The sequence below is a fragment of the Gossypium arboreum genome, chromosome 9 (genome assembly GCF_025698485.1).
Source record: "Gossypium arboreum isolate Shixiya-1 chromosome 9, ASM2569848v2, whole genome shotgun sequence".
NCBI lineage: Eukaryota > Viridiplantae > Streptophyta > Magnoliopsida > Malvales > Malvaceae > Gossypium > Gossypium arboreum.
Genome location: NC_069078.1, coordinates 25,433,256 through 25,449,784, shown reverse-complemented (window position 1 = coordinate 25,449,784; position 16,529 = coordinate 25,433,256). Strand labels below are relative to the sequence as shown.

The following is a 16,529-nucleotide window of genomic DNA, read 5'->3' as shown; positions in this document are numbered from 1 at the left end:
TATAAACACATATCCAAAGCTCAAATCTTACCTACCATGCAATATGCATGAATCATACTTATGGATATACCATGACCGAATACATCACAACACCATAATTTTGGTCATGATTAAGCAAAGAACTTAATGTCTTACTCAAAATACTAAAAAGAAAGTCCAAGAGCCATCAATCCACCATCACATATACCATTAGCAAGCTTCATATTTAACATGCAATGGCATTAACACAAAATCCACCTTGGCCAAATACCATCCCCATGATATAACAAAGATTTGAACCATGGGCTAATAAGAACATCAAGCTAGCAACTAAAAACATGCATGAATCTCATGGCACAACCTCAAACATACCTTAATCTTGATGCAAGTATAGCCAAATCTCTTCCTAATCCCTTCCAAACCAAACATGAAGCAAAAATTCCTTCCTTCCTCTTTGGTATTTTCGGTCAAGAGAGAATGAAATGGATGAGCAAAATTTTTTCTTTTCTTTTCTTCAATGCACGGCAATGGGGGGTTCACTCACACACATTTTTTTTCTTTCTTTATTACCCATACTTATTTGTTTATTGTTTCTCCCTAATGCACCAACAAAACATGTTTCATGACATGTTTAGCCCATACTCCTTGTCATGGCCGCCACCTCCTATAAAAGAGGGATATTTGACATGCAAGGCCATTGTTTTGCATGCATGCTTTAATTAGTCATCACACATTTCCCCATCATACTTTCAAAGTTTTCTACTAGGTCCTTTTGAGTGAAATTCACATTTATAACTCTAAATCAAACATCAAAAATGTCACACACGAATTAACACATATCATAAGCATCAAAATGAGCATTAAATTATTTTTATGCCTCGGTTTTGCAGTCCCGAAACCACATTCTGACTAGGGTCAATTTTGGGATGTCACATAGCCGAATTTCCTAGTGTCCATAACATCCCATATTTTACACCAAAAATCAGATTTTTACCATCAATTTTACCCTTTTTTACAATTAAGTCCCTTTTTAGGTGTTTTCACATAAAACTACTAAGTAAAAGTTGTTAAACACACATCAAACCATCATATTCCTTCATTATTCATCAAAATACAATTATGTCACACATGGGTAAATTTTCATACATGCATCCTAGCTCAAAATATTGCTAGAAAATGATAGAACATGCTTTCTAGATTTTAAAATCGAAAAGAGCATTAAAAATGGGCATGAAAATAACTTACAATCAAGGCTTAAAAATGTTGAAATCCCTAGCTATGGTGACAAGAAAAATTCGGCAGCCCTTATGGAGAAGATGAGTCCATTTTTGTGTTATTTTTCCCTTTTTAATGACTATATTTACCAAATGACAAAAATGCCCTTAATGCTTTTCTTTGTAATTTTTCATGTACAAGTCCATTTTTGTCCAAAATTTTAGAAATTGGTTAAATTTCTATTTAAGACCTCCTAATTAATATTCCAAAGCAATTTCATACTAAAAGCTTCTAGAATGCAAGTTTTGCAACTTATTCAATTTAGTCCCCAATTTCAAATTAAGCACTTTATGCATAGAATTTCTTCACGAAATTTTCACACAATCATGCAATCATATCATAGACCTAAAAATAATTATAAAATAATTATTTCTATCTCAGATTTGTGGTCCCGAAACTACTATTCCGATTAGGCCCTAATTCGGGATATTACAGTTATGCCAACATCAATGTTTAAATATTCTAACATAAAAATAACATGAATTTCTTATAGGCCAAATCAAAATGTTTAAAGATCAATGACCCAAAATAGTTCTACCACATTGCCTATTTCCCCAATACGAATATAAATAATAGAACATCTACGATGAATAACCAGTCTTCCTTGGATCACTCCCTTGGAAACCACACCGCCCACATCGTGACATCCCTAATCTACATATGTTGAAATGAGTGGGTGTACTTTAACAAGCTCAATGAATGCAAAGAATTTCCACAACGTAAATATAACAGCATGCAACACCACCAATCATTTACTCACGAAAACCTTATTCTTAAGTCTAACATCATATACGATTAAGTCATGCATCATCTAATAATTCACTCTCACAGCACATACATACTCATTCAAGCATAGAAAATATTCCACACGATTACATGAATTGTGATAAGATGACACTTGGGATATGAAACATATAGTAAGCTCTATCATATCACATCGGATACACAGATCTCTATTACACCACATAGACTCATTGTAACACCCCTAACTCGTATCCGTTGCCAAAATGGGGTTACAGAGTATTTCTAGGATTTACAGAATAATTATAAATAATTCATGTTAATTACTATTCAATTTTTGTAAGTGGTTTTATTGTCCCTTGAATGGACCTTTGAGGCCCAATATAAACATTGGAATCAACTCGAGACTAAATCAGGATGTTGGAGAATTTTTTTCGTGATATTTCAAATTTTTTCCTAAAAATAGGGCTCACACGCCCGTGTGGTTAAGGGACATGCCCATGTGACCATAGGACATGCCCGTGCTGCAAACCGTGTCTGACCCCATGTAACTCTCTGACTTGTAACACACGGCCAGCCATACAACCGTGTAAGTAGGTCGTGTGATTGATTTAATTTTCAAAAATTACGTATAGGATTCACATGGCCAAAACACATGCCCGTGTTCTAGGTCGTGTAGCACACATGGTTGAGACACACGCCCATGTCTCTACCCGTGCTTTGAGAATTTTGTTTCTCAATTTTAAGATGAGGGGACACACAGCTAAATCACATGCCTGTTATAACCCAATTTTAGGCCTAGTCGGAACTATGGTTTCGGGACCACTCACCTAAGGTAGAGAAAATATTTCTGATATTATTTTATGTGTTATAGCATGATTTATGAGTGCATGAAAATTTTAGGTGAATTTATTTTAACAATTATATGCTTAATTGCGAAAAAGGACTAAATCGCATAAAGTGCAAAAGTTCCATTTTGATAGCTAAGGGTGTTAATTTGCCATGAATCTTAGTGTGGAGGTCTTTAAAGGAAAATTAGGCCAATTTTAGAAGGGTGGCCGGCCATAGGGGACAAGTTGGTCAAAAAGTCAAAAGTCTAGGTAGTTTGGTGACTTAATTGAATAAAATAAAACAAAATGACTTCATCTTTTCATTCTCTCCTCCTACCACTGAAATTTTCAGCCATTAGAGGGGTTTTTGAGCTTCAAAATTTCTGCAACTTTAAACCCTTGCAAGTAAGTGATCTTGATGACATTTCTTAAATATTTTTGTACTTTTGAGACCCTTGTATCATGAGCTTTCCAATGGAGGACTATTTTGAAAAATGGTTGAAATTTTAGGGTTTTTCCATGAGAGTATTTAAGTTTTTGCTGAATTTTTATGGAAGAAAATGAGTCTTGGATGGGTAATAAACAACTTTTGTGAGGAAGTTTTCATAGAAACCCTAACTAAGGATCATTTTGCATAAGTTGTAAAATAGGTGATAAATGTATGAAATAATGAAAATTGTGGGCTACTTCTAGTATAAAAAGTATTCGGATAGGCTTGATTAGTGAGAAAATGTGATTAAAATCAAATTTTGAGCCTAGGGGTAAAATGGTCATTTTGTAATTATAAATTTTTGAGTATCTAGATTTATATGCTGATGAAATGAATGAAATTTATCAATATAGATCAAGAGAAGCGTGATTCGGGTCTTGATCAGGGTAAGAATAAAGTTTATGAGGATTAAGCTCGTTCCGATCATTTTATACCGAGGTAAGTACATATGTAAATAACGTGTCATTGTAGCTTACTTTTAAGTGTTTTATTTTTATCATGTATCATAAATTTTACTCGATGTCATAAAAGTATAAATAATGCAAGGTAAGAGTAACCTACATTATAAACAAGTGCAACAACATCAGGTTAGATACGAGATCCCGTTGAACCTTGGAAATAGTATAGGATATAAACAGGTAAGTCATGAGAAATTGAATGGTTTGAACTCATGAGTTGAGTTTGAGTTCATGAGATAAGCGAAATATGTAATGTTGGTCTGGGTATTGACTTTGTGTGTATTCCCATGAGTAGATCAATGAGTGGGCATTACATAATAGAGTTATAGGGTCCGAGTACTGACTTGGTAAAAAGGCCTGTGAGTAACTCAAATATACAAGTATTATAAAGTTTGAGGTAGCTTTGGCTACTTGTAAGGTACTTAAGAGTAAACTATTTGAGTATTCATTGGTATTTTCGAGTGTTCAATGGGTAACTCAATGAATGGATTGACAATACTTCCAGTGAGGTATGTCAATAGAGAGAATGAATTTGACTTATTTTACAGGTAATTGTAGGTATGTATACCAAAATCCCGAATGAAGACCTTAGTATGTGATGAGATGTAGTAAGTATGCATAGAAGAAGTGAAGAGTAAGATAGTGGGATTAAAATGATATATCATTTAAGTATGATAAACCACGGTTTGATGAATGTATTTCTAATTACACTTATTTACATATATGTACTTACTAAGTTCTCATGCTTACCCTATTTCCTTTCCATTTTCTTACAGTGCCGCTAAAGTAGTTCGAAGATCGTCGCTTATGTCGGAGAAGCCAGCCACACTATCCTTGGAGCACTTGGTATAGCTAGTTTTATCATTTTGATTATGGCATGTATAGGAACTTTTGATTTTATTTTTGTGTTAGATTGTTTTGGGGTCAAAGGTGTTGGCTTGTTTTAGCATTTGACTCAATTTGTATAAAGCCATGAAATTGGCTAATATTGTAAGCCAATATATAAATGCAAGATAGTCTTTTATGAATGTGAAATTGTTGGCATGGTTGAATTTATGAAATGTATATAGGTCTTAGCTATGGTTGTTGGTTGATAATTTATATTAAGTTAGATTTTGATATGTTGATTGGTATTAAATTGTGTTTCAGGTTGGCATAGGGCTTTGTAAATAGACTTATATTGTCCACACAGGTAGACACATGAGCGTGTGTCTAAGCCGTATGTGACATACGGCTAGCTCCATGGGTGTGTTGTCCGGTCGTTTGTCCCCTGCACGTAAAAGTTTCAAGTTAGTTTGCATGGTAGTAAACACACGGGCAGAGGCACAGCCATGTGTCTCAGTCGTTTGGAGGACACGGCCTATGGCCACGGGCGTGTGCCTTGGCCGTGTGCCCCTTATTGGATGGTGACGTTAGAAACAGAATGTCAAGGTTTTTGGAAATGGGTGTGTCATGGCTGTGTGAGGGACACGGGCCATAGACATGGAAGTGTCAAGCTGTGTGAAAACCCCTATCGGTTCGAATTTAGAATTTAATTCACACGAGAAAGGGACACGGGCATGTCCCTTAATGCTTCAGACGTGTGAGTCACATAGGCCATTAACACGGCCATGTCTTAATGACCACACAGGCGTGCCTCTCATCCACATGGGCATGTGCTCTGTTTCAAGGGTTTTTTTTTTCTAAAGTTGGTTAAGGACCCGAGCAGATCCCTGATGGTTTCCAATGGATGTTTGAGGCCTCGTAGGCAAAAGTTAAGGAGTTAATATAAAGTTTTAAAATTTATCAAGTCTTGATGATTCGAAAAAGTTGGAATGAACATGTTTAAGTGTGGTAATGCCTCGTATCCTGTCCCGGCGTAGGACTTGAGTGTGGGGTGCTACAACGCCTATGTGCTAGGCCATGTGTCACACACGGTCAAGACACATGCCCTTGTGTCTATCCGTGTGGACAAAATAAAGTCATTTCCTAGCTTTATTTCTCACCCAAATTTGCCAATAACCTATACCAACACTTACAATTATATACCAGCCAATCCAAGCATTATAACCAAACTAATTTTAACATCTAACAAGGTATATCATTACATACATACATATTTATAATTTTATCTTTAATAAGTATATTGATTTAGCATAACTCAATCAATCCATAATATATACTCATGATATTGCCATAGAATAACCTTAATAGATATACCAAAACATAACCATCACTAGCCATTCCAATGGCTAGATTACAAACAACATTTATAAGCCAACAATGGCCAAGATACCTATACATGCGATTATACCAAAATGAGTTTACTATTTATACCAAAACAAGCTAGTGGATAGTTTGATGATGCTCCAACTAGTTTCCAACCTTCACGAGCTTTCGACCACTATAAAACAGAGAAAATAAAGCCTAGTAAGCATTATATGCTTAGTAAGTTCGTATAACAAGAATTAAACTTAAGCATACAATAACATGTTTTCCATCAACTTGACAAATTACCTAAACACATGCACTCGATCAAACAAATTAGTTACATAAGTCTCATTATATCAAATAAGCATAGATGAGATCATCATGAAACACTTCATCAGGAAATTCAAAATCATTCAAGACATAAATCTATTTGTCTTATCATTTCCACGTGTCGAGAATTTTGTCCATTGAATTATTGAATTATCGATGGATACTCAAATAGTACACTCAAGGTGTACATATCCATAAATCGTCAATTCTTAATCGGGGTACCATTAGGGCACATACTCAGGGAGCACACTCTCGAGCCACATGTCAGGATGCTCAAATGAGCCATGTAATAATGTAACAGGATACTTATCAGGGCATAAGAGTTTTTACTTAGGGAGCTCATAGAGCTAATCAGATATCTCTGAAGAGATAATATCAAGAAGCACCAGATAAGGTAGAAAAGAATTCAAGCCAACTTAACAGGACGCTCATGAAGAGCTGTGCTTGTGTCTACATTAAATGCAGAATCAGAACTGGTCGCATGTCATGACGCTCACAAAGAGCTACGGTAGTGCGCAACACATGCTAAATCACTACCGATCAGGATGCTCGCATGAACTATTTATCAGAATGTTCAACAGGGCTATACTAGAATTACTCGTCTGAGCTAAATCATGTCTGCAGCATATGCAGGATCACTTCAATGTGGGAAAGTCACATATATCCATGAAAATTCAATATTCAAACATAATGTAACATTTTTCGAGACTTATTTCAGGCACATGTATATTTCATGCATTTTATAGTATTCTTATAATTCATACAAAAACATATCTTATTCAATTCAAATACAACATTCAATTCAAACATAATAACATGTATAAGTAAGTTACAGGAACTTACCTTAACAGTTCGTACAAGAAAATTTACTAATCCGAAACTTTTTCTTTTCCCCGATCTAACTTTGAATTTGAGTTATCCTGATCTATACAAATGAATTTAATCATTAATTTCTCACGTTTCATATTCAATTAAACTCAATTTACACTCTAGGTAAAATTACCATTTTACCCTTAAACTTTTCATAAATTCTAATTTCATCCCTAGGCTCGAAAAATGAAATTCATGCAATTTAATCCTTATTCCAAGCCTAACTTTAATTTTAATATAACATTTACAACACATGTATTTCATAAAATTTAGAATTTTTCTTCAATTTTCATAACTTTACAATTTAGTCCCTAAATCACATTTTCATCAAAATTCACTTTCTAAAAGTTGTTTATCTATCAACAACCTTTCATTTTCTACCACAAATTTAAAATTTTCAGCATATTCACCCATGGAAAAAATTCTATACTTTGATAAATTTTCACATTAATCCCCAAAATAGATAGATTAGACTATCCCAATTTCAAAAATATAATTTTTTTTAAAAACAAGACTTGAATACTTACCCAATTAAGCTTGATTAGTTTTATCTCTCTCTCCTAGGGTTTCAATGCAAAATTTGGGGAAAAGGATATAAAATAAGATGATATCTCTATTATCATCTTTTAATTATTTTAGTTTCCAACTTATTCCTTCGCATTTTTTAATTTTTCCATGGATGACTTACTAAAAATATCTACTAATTTTTCTTTAATGGTCTAATTACCATATAAGGACTTCAAGTTTTGAATTCTATAGCTATTTAATCCTTCTATCTACTAGAATTCAACTTTTACATTTTATACAATTTGGTCCTTTCCGTAATTAAGCACATAATTGGTAAAAATTTCTTATCAGGATTTTCATATGACATTCCTATCATAACGTAAACCATGCAATAATATTAAAATAATTTTTCTTTTCGGCTCGGATTTGTGGTTCCGAAACCACTATTCCTATTTCACTAAAAATGGGTTGTTACAACTCTCTCCTCTTAAGAATTTTTGTCCTCGAAAATCTTACTAATAAAGAGATTTGGATATTGCTTTCACATGGTATCCTCCGGTTCCCAAGTAGTTTCTTCTATACCAAGCCGTTGCCAAAGAACTTTTATTAAAGTCACCTTTTTGTTTCTTAATTCTTTTGTTTCATGGGCCAAGATTTTAATCGGTTCTTCACTATATGTCATATCAGGTTGAATCTCTACTTCTGACGGAGAAATAACATGTGAAGGATCCGACCGATACCGTTACAACATAGACACATGAAAAACATTATGAATCCGATCAAGTTTTGGTGGTAAGGCTAATCGATATGCAACAGATCCAATTCTTTCTGTGATTTCATATGGCCCAATGAACTGTGGACTCAATTTTCCTTTACGGCTAAACCATAGAACTTTCTTCCAAGGTGATACTTTCAAGAATACCTTGTCACCAACCTGAAATTCTATTTCTTTCCGTTTAAGATCAGCATAAGACTTTTGGCGATCAGAGGCTGCTTTCAAGCTGTCTTGAATTATCTTTACCTTTTTTTTCTATTTCACGGACTAAGCCAACTCCGTGTAACTTTTTCTCACTGAGTTTTATCTAGTACAATGGAGTTTTACATATGTGACCATACAAAGCTTCATACGGTGCCATTTTAATACTGGACTGATAACTACTATTGTAAGCAAATTCAACTAAAGATAGATATTTTTCCTAGTTTCCTTCAAATTCCAAAATACAACACCGAAGCATATCTTCCAAAATCTGTATTACACATTCGGATTGATCATCAGTCTGGGGATGGAATGCAGTGCTAAAATATAACTATGTGCCCAGAGCTTCTTGTAGCTTACTCCAGAATCGTGATGTAAATCGAGGATCTCTATAAAAAATAATAGAGACAGACACTCTATGCAATCTAACAATTTTAGAAACATATAATTTTTCCAATCAATCTAAGGAATAATCCATATGTACCGGAATAAAGTGTGCAGATTTTGTTAACCAATCAACGATTACCCAAATGACATCTTTCTTCTTAGGAGACAAGGGTAATCCCGATACAAAATCCATAGTAATTCTTTCCCATTTCCACTCCAGTATCATAACTGGCTGTAATAATCCTGATGACACTTGATGTTCAGCTTTTACTTGCTGACATATCAAACATTTAGATACAAATTCAGAAATACCCCGTTTCATTCTCGGCCACTAGTACATCTTTTTCAAATCATTGTACATTTTTTTACTACCAGGATGAATAGACAAGTTATCATTATGAGCTTCATGTAAAATCTTCTGTACCAGTTCAGAATTTCTCAATACACATATCCTGCCTCTGAATAATAAACAATCATTGAACCCAATCTGAAATTTTGAATTAGAATTCAATTCACGTTGTACCCATTTAACTTGTAGTTCATCATCACTTTTCTAAGCTTCAAAAATCTGCTGCAAAAATTTCGGTCTAGCTTTTAACGCAGCTATGATTGAACCATCATCAGATAACGACAATCGGGTATTCATTGTTCACAAAGCAAATAGGGATTTTCTACTTAGAGCATCTGCAACCACATTAGCTTTTCTCAGATGGTAGTGAATAACCAGATTGTAATTTTTAATAACTTAAGCCACCTGCGCTGTCTTATGTTCAAGTCTTTCTGTGACATCAAATACTTTAAACTTTTATAATTAGTAAATATGTGACATTTTTCACCAAATAGATAATTTCGCCAGATTTTCAATGCAAACACAATGGCTACCAATTCAAGATCATGTATTGGATAATTTCTTTCATGTGGTTTTAGTTGTCTTGAAGCATAGGCTACTACTTACCTTTTTGCATCAATATACAGCCTAAACTATTTAACGATGCATAACTATAAATGTAACACCCTGATTTTGGGCCTAGAAGTAATAGGCCTTGAGTTTGGGATCGGTTAGAAGGCCACTTGAATAAAAGAAAGGTGTTTAAATATTTTATAATTGTGTGTTTAGTTTAATTGTTAAATTATTTAGGAAGGGTTGGTAGTGTGGAAAAAGTCCTGGGTTCGATACAAGGCTTAGCAAAATTTTGCATTGTTTTTTCTAAAGAACCCTGAGCATTAGGTGGAAGGCTTATTAATAAGGCCTGGTAAAATTTGACACAAGGAAGCATGTGGCTTAGTGGCAAAAGGCGTGGGTAGTAAGCAGGAGGTCCAGGATTCAAGTCCTAGCCTTGGCAAAATTTTTTGTTGTGCATAAGATTAGTAGGGAAGCTAGCATTTAGGCTTTATAAATATGTTAGGTGGGTATTCGACACAAGGATGCGCTTGGCCCAGTGGCATGATGCCGTTAGGAGTAAGAGAGGTGTTGGGTTCAAGTCGTAGGATGAACAGAAGTTGTTGGTTTTTTTTAGACAACCTGGAGGTCGACAGAAAAAGTTTATAATTAATTAGGGAGGGGAAACGACACAAAAGAGCTTGTGGCTTGGTGGCAAGGAACGAATAGCGCAACCAAGAGATCAGGGGTTCGAATCTAAATGGTAGCAAATATTTTTAGGATAACCAGGTTGCAGGTTAATAGGCCTTAAAAATAGTTAGGGATGGAATATGGCACAAGAGCACCTGTGGTACAGTGGCGTGAAGCATGCTATGGTTATGAGAGGGAGCAGGTTTGAATCCCAGGCCTGGCAAAGTTTAAAATTTTATTCTTTAAGAAAACTAAGGCTTAGGCATATAAGCCTTATAATTAATTGTGACCAAATGGTAGCGTAAGAAAGGATGCAGTGCAGTGGCTAGTAGCGTGTGGGGAGGCAGAGTAACCTTGAGGTCTGGAGTTTGAGTGGAGGCGCGTGCAAAGGGAGAATTTAAATTTGCTACTCAAAAGCTGTACGGTGGAAGCAATTTGAATGCAATTCAAATTGGAATTTTTGGCTAAAATAAAGGGGATTAGGATGAGGATTAAGGGTAGATATGATGGTGATAAAATTGGAGAATTTGAAGGAAAATTATCTTGACAAGTTTAAGTCGATTGAGGAGTGTAGGTGTATTTATTTATTTATTTATTTTTAGTATAAATATGTGTGTCGTAAGGGCGAGTAAGGGCATTTGTTGTTTTTGTGTGCTTCAGTCACATATCACCTCCTCTTTTCTTTAAGCCAAATTCTTGATCTTTTCTTCCCTATTTTAATCGAATCAATCTCTTCCCTCTTCAACTTAGCCGACTATTTCTTTTTCATTTAAAAGCCGATTCATACACTTTGGGGGTTTGATTTCTTGTTGGCAAGTAATCTCGCAATCAGTAAGTGAATTAGATCTTCTTTGACTTTTGTTAAATATTTTTAAGTTCTTTCGTTTCTACACTCTTAAAAGCTGATTCTTCTTTATTCTTTCAAAAAATTTCATTAACTTACGGTATCTCTATTTATTTCTTTTTTTCCCTCTCATTCAAGAGTGTGATCGCTGATGGAAAAAGGGGGTTCTAGCAGAGAGGTTGGGATAGAGGCTCCCAAGTTTAAGTGACGTAAGGTGTCAACCGTTAGAGACTTTCTGCCTGGATGCGGAAGGGGGACTACGTCAGATTTCGAGCTACATAGGCAGATTGCAGTCGATCAATCTAGTCAAGGAAAGTATAGGTGGTTCTTTGGTAAATAGTGGATTTATTTTGAATTAATGGAATGTGACTAATGGAATATAACGTTGAATATAGGTTTGGGCGATCATGAATACTTAGTACTCCAAGTGATAAGGTGTGTACTTCTACCCTATGATAACTTGATATAAAGTCGAAGGTGTGTACACATACTGCACAGACAAGTAGATCGGCAAAAGCCGAAATACCGAAATGCCAAAAAGCTGAAAGTTTGACTACGACAGTCTTGTGAGTGTGCGAACACACGTGAGATGGAAACCAATAGGTTGTCTGAGGCCCCATAAGCGATTCCATGGGCTTGGGCTGTGAATTGGCCAACCAGGCCAGAATAGGCTTAATGGGCCTGAGGGGCTGTTGGGCCTATAATAGGCAAAAATTGATAATTGATGCTATGTGATGAAAAATCGTATGTGAGCATGACTATAAATGTGAATTGGGCCTGATGGGCCATATAAATGTGATTTGGGCATAATGGTCTATATAAATGTGATTGGGCCTAGTGGGCCATATATAGGTATGTGAATTTGACTGGGCTTTGTAAGGGGTTTTGGGCCTAGTATATGATGACTACATAAAACTTAATTAATTTATTGCGACCGTGGACAAGTCATAGGGTTAAGGTGTGGCAACGGGTATATGCATGTCTAGGATTGGATCTAGGGAGAGCTTGGTACTTAAGCGGTCTTAATGACTCACCTCCTCTTCTCTAGAATCTTACCTGGTGCATAGTATTCGTTCATCATAGCTCACGGGATTTGTTAACGGGCCAAGGTAAGTGAAAACTGTAATAAAAGGAAAAATTACCAAAATACCCCTAAGGACGAAAATGACCGAAATACCCCTAGGTGTTGAATGTAAGTTTTATGGATGTGACATGCATTTCTGCTGCATACATATGATATTCTGCTTAGGTTGCATATGGGTTGGGTATTATGGAATGGAGGAAGTATATGAGGATCGCATGGTTGCTTGACAATCTTGGATCCACCGACGGCTTTTAAGCCCAATGTGTAAATTAAGGTAGTTCCGCAACCGGGCTTCCATGGATGTGTATCGGTTGGGTGGGTCGATATTTATATCTCCACATAATGTGTCGGGGGATGGAGCTGGTGTGTAGTGGATGGATTATTGGGATGGGATTGCACAGCATTGCATTGCATGTATGATATTGTTGTGGTATTATTGCAATGTGGGCTTCGACCCAACTGAGGCTAATTTGGGCTAAGGCCCAGAGACCACCGTTGTTGAATTGGGCTCTGGCCCAAAATGACTAACGATGGCTTTATACTCGTTGAGGGTTGTACACATTGAGTTTTCGAAACTCACCCCCCTCCTTTTAAACTTTTTAGATGATTCTCAGTAGGCGGTTCGACGGATGGAGGGACTCGGAGGTGGCCAACTAGCATAAAAAGTTTAGACTTAGTCTTTATGTAATTTTTAATATATTGACTTTAAATTATTTCTATTTGATTTGGGTTGTAACAAGGTCTTTGCTCTGGCTAATATTTAAAATTAGGATTATTATCATTTTTTTTTGCTTTATATTTATTAGAAGTAGAACGTGGTTTCCTAAACCATAACTGTTTTTAAATACTACATTTTCGTAACTCAATTTTTAAATGACGAGTTTTCATAGAATCATATGTTCTAAATAAAGCATCCGCAATTAAAAAGAGATTTTACAAAGTAATTAAGGTTTTTCATTTTAAGGAAGTGTTTCCAATGAAAACAGAGTTTTTGCTAAAACACTTCAATGTGACGTGCCAGATTCAGCCATAACGTTTGGGCCGGGTTTAGGGTGTTACAATAAATTACAAATTCCTTACCTGATTTAGGTTGAACTAACACAGGTGCTTCTGTCAATAAAACTTTCAACCTATCAAAACTTTGCTAACATTTATCATACCACTTAAATTTCACATCTTTTTGCAACAAACGAGTCATCGGAGAGGCTATCATTTTGAAACCTTTTACAAACCTCTGATAATATCCAGCAAGTCCCAGAAAAATTCTGACTTTAGACACATTCTTTGGTGGCTTCCAATTAATAATAGCTGAAATTTTGCTTAGATCTACTCGAATACCTTTTACAGATACAATATGTCCAAGAAAACCAACTTCCCGTAGCCAAAATTCACATTTAGTAAATTTGGCATACAGTTGCTTCTCACACAGAGTTTGCGACACAATTCTCAGATGATCTGCATGTTTATTTTCATCTCGAGAGTAAACCAAAATATCATCAATAAATACCACCACCAACTTGTCTAGATACAGTCTGAAAATTCTATTCATCAGATCCATAAACACTGTCGGTGCATTTTTCAAACCGAATGGCATTATAAGAAACTCATAATGTTAATACCTGGTTCTAAAGGCTGTCTTTGGCACATCTGAGTCTTTTACCTATAGCTGATAATAACCAAAACGAAGATTAATCTTTGAAAATACAGTAGCACCTTTCAACTAGTCAAACATATCATCAATTCAAGGCAATGAGTACTTGTTCTTTTTTGCAACTTCGTTGAGCTGTCTGTAATCAATGTATAATCTCAAAGATCCATCTTTTTTCTTTACAAAAAAAACTGGTGCACCCTAAGGTGAGAAACTAGGTTGAGCAAAACCTCTGTCAATCAGTTCTTGCAACTGTGCTTTCAACTCTTTTAATTTGGTAGGAGCGATTCTATACGGTGCTATAGATATTGGTGTTGTCCCCAGCACAAGATCTATAGAGAACTCCACTTTACTAACTGGTGGTAAACTAAGTAATTCTCTCGGAAATACACCAGAAAATTCATAAACAACCGGCACTGACTGAATATTCGACTCAGATACTTTAGTATCTAACACATATGCAAGATAAACATCATACCCCTTTCTGACATATTTCTGTGCTGATATTACTAAAATCACATTAGATATTCCATCCAGTTTATCAGATTCAACATGGAGTAACTCACCATTTTGACATTTTAACACAATATACTTCTGTTTACAATTTACCACTGTATCATGCTGAGTCAGCCAATCTATACCCAAAATAACATCAAATTCATCAAAGGGCAATAACAGTAAATCAGCCGAGAAACAATAACCTTTTACCATCAATAGACAGTTTTTACAAATTTTATCTACCATAACACACTGGCCTAGGGGGTTTGATACTTTAACCACAAATTCAGTGAATTTAACTGGTAAATTTTTAACAGAGATTAATTTCATGCATATGTATGAATAAATTGAACCAAGATCAATCAAAGAAGTTATATCAGTATAAAGTAAAGAAAATACACCAGTAATGACGTCTGGTACAGAAGTATATTCTCTAACACGAATAGCATATGTTCTTGCTTGTGCCCGTACTTCAGATTTAACTGTTGTATCCTTTATAGTACCTCGACTACGACTAACATTACCGGGGTGGCGGGGTGGTCTGCCTCTCGAGGCAGGATTACTAGGCTTTGAAGTTTGTTCAATATCTTTTTCAATCCTTTCTGGGCAATCTTTGAGAAAATGATCAAAAGAACCACATTGGTAACAGGCTCCACTTCTCAAACGACATTCCCCAAAATGAAATTTATTGTAATATTTACATTTTGGTTTGGGATTACCGACACTTCCAACATTGGTTACAGATGGAGACGAGGTCCCCAGGTTAGAGCGTTGAGAGCCTCGCTCTTTACTAGAATATCCCATAAAGGTGGTAGAATGATCATGATACTTCTTTGATTTCTTTGGAGCAGATGATTGTGATTTACCCATAAATATTTTACAAGAAATCCAGGCTTCCTTCTCTGCTTGTTTCTTTTCTTTACTTAATTCTTCAGCTTTGTGTGCTCGATTAGCTAACACCACAAATTCCCTTAACTTAAGTATTCCAATTAACAGATTAATGTCTTCATTTAAGCCCTCTTCAAAATGTTTGTACATATCAACCTTAGTTGGAACCACTCTTTGGCATACTTTCTCAATTGAACAAGTCCCGCTCATATTTAGATACAATCATGTTTCCTTGTTTGAGCTCTAAAAATTCTTTCTTTTTCTGATCTAGAAATCTTTGACTAATGTACTTCTTTCTGAATTCAGTCTGAAAGAATTCCCATGTAATATTTTCTCTCGATACAACAGAAGTTATGATATTCTACCAATGATAAGCTGTGTCTTTCAATAAAGATACTGCACATTTCAAACATTCAACTAGTGTGCAAGATAATTCATCTAAAACCTTGGTGGTATTTTCCAACCAAAACCCAGCCCTTTCCGGATCATCATCAGCAGTAGCTTTAAATTCTTTTGCCCCATATTTACGGATTTTATCTACCAGAGGCTTACCAGTTTTAATAGGTTTTGCACCCTATGGCATCCTTGGAACTGGTTGAGGAGCAGGAGGGGGAGGTTGTTGTACAGCAGGATTTGTTCTCAAATACTCAGTGAACCACTCATTCATTATTTGAAAGAAGGCTTGTTTTGCCTCCTCACTTCAGCCCTTAGATTCGTGCCTTCAACTACTAAATGCAACTCTTTAAACTGAACCTGGAGCATTGCTCTTAGCCTCCTCGGATTCAGTTTTAGCTTGGTTGAATGACATTTACTATATGAAAATAAACATTTAAAATTGTAAGGAGATATCACACTATCACAAATTATATAATGGCATATATAGCTAACCTCATACTTGCTATGTTCAGTCCAAGAATTGGCTAAATCATAGCTATGATACCAATAAATGTAACATCCCTGACCC

The 16,529-nt window shown here is 35.5% G+C and overlaps 1 protein-coding gene across 1 annotated transcript; it reads right to left on the bottom strand.

The window, feature by feature from the left end:
- Positions 1-14,272: 14,272 nt before the first annotated feature.
- On the bottom strand, positions 14,273-15,547 carry LOC108454959 (uncharacterized). Its single transcript, XM_017753599.1, has 4 exons — positions 15,031-15,547; positions 14,789-14,880; positions 14,475-14,674; positions 14,273-14,318 (listed from the first exon to the last, which is right to left on the bottom strand). The coding sequence occupies exons 1-4, from the start codon at positions 15,545-15,547 to the stop codon at positions 14,273-14,275; spliced, it is 855 nt and encodes a 284-aa protein (XP_017609088.1).
- Between the last annotated feature and the right edge of the window lie 982 nt (positions 15,548-16,529).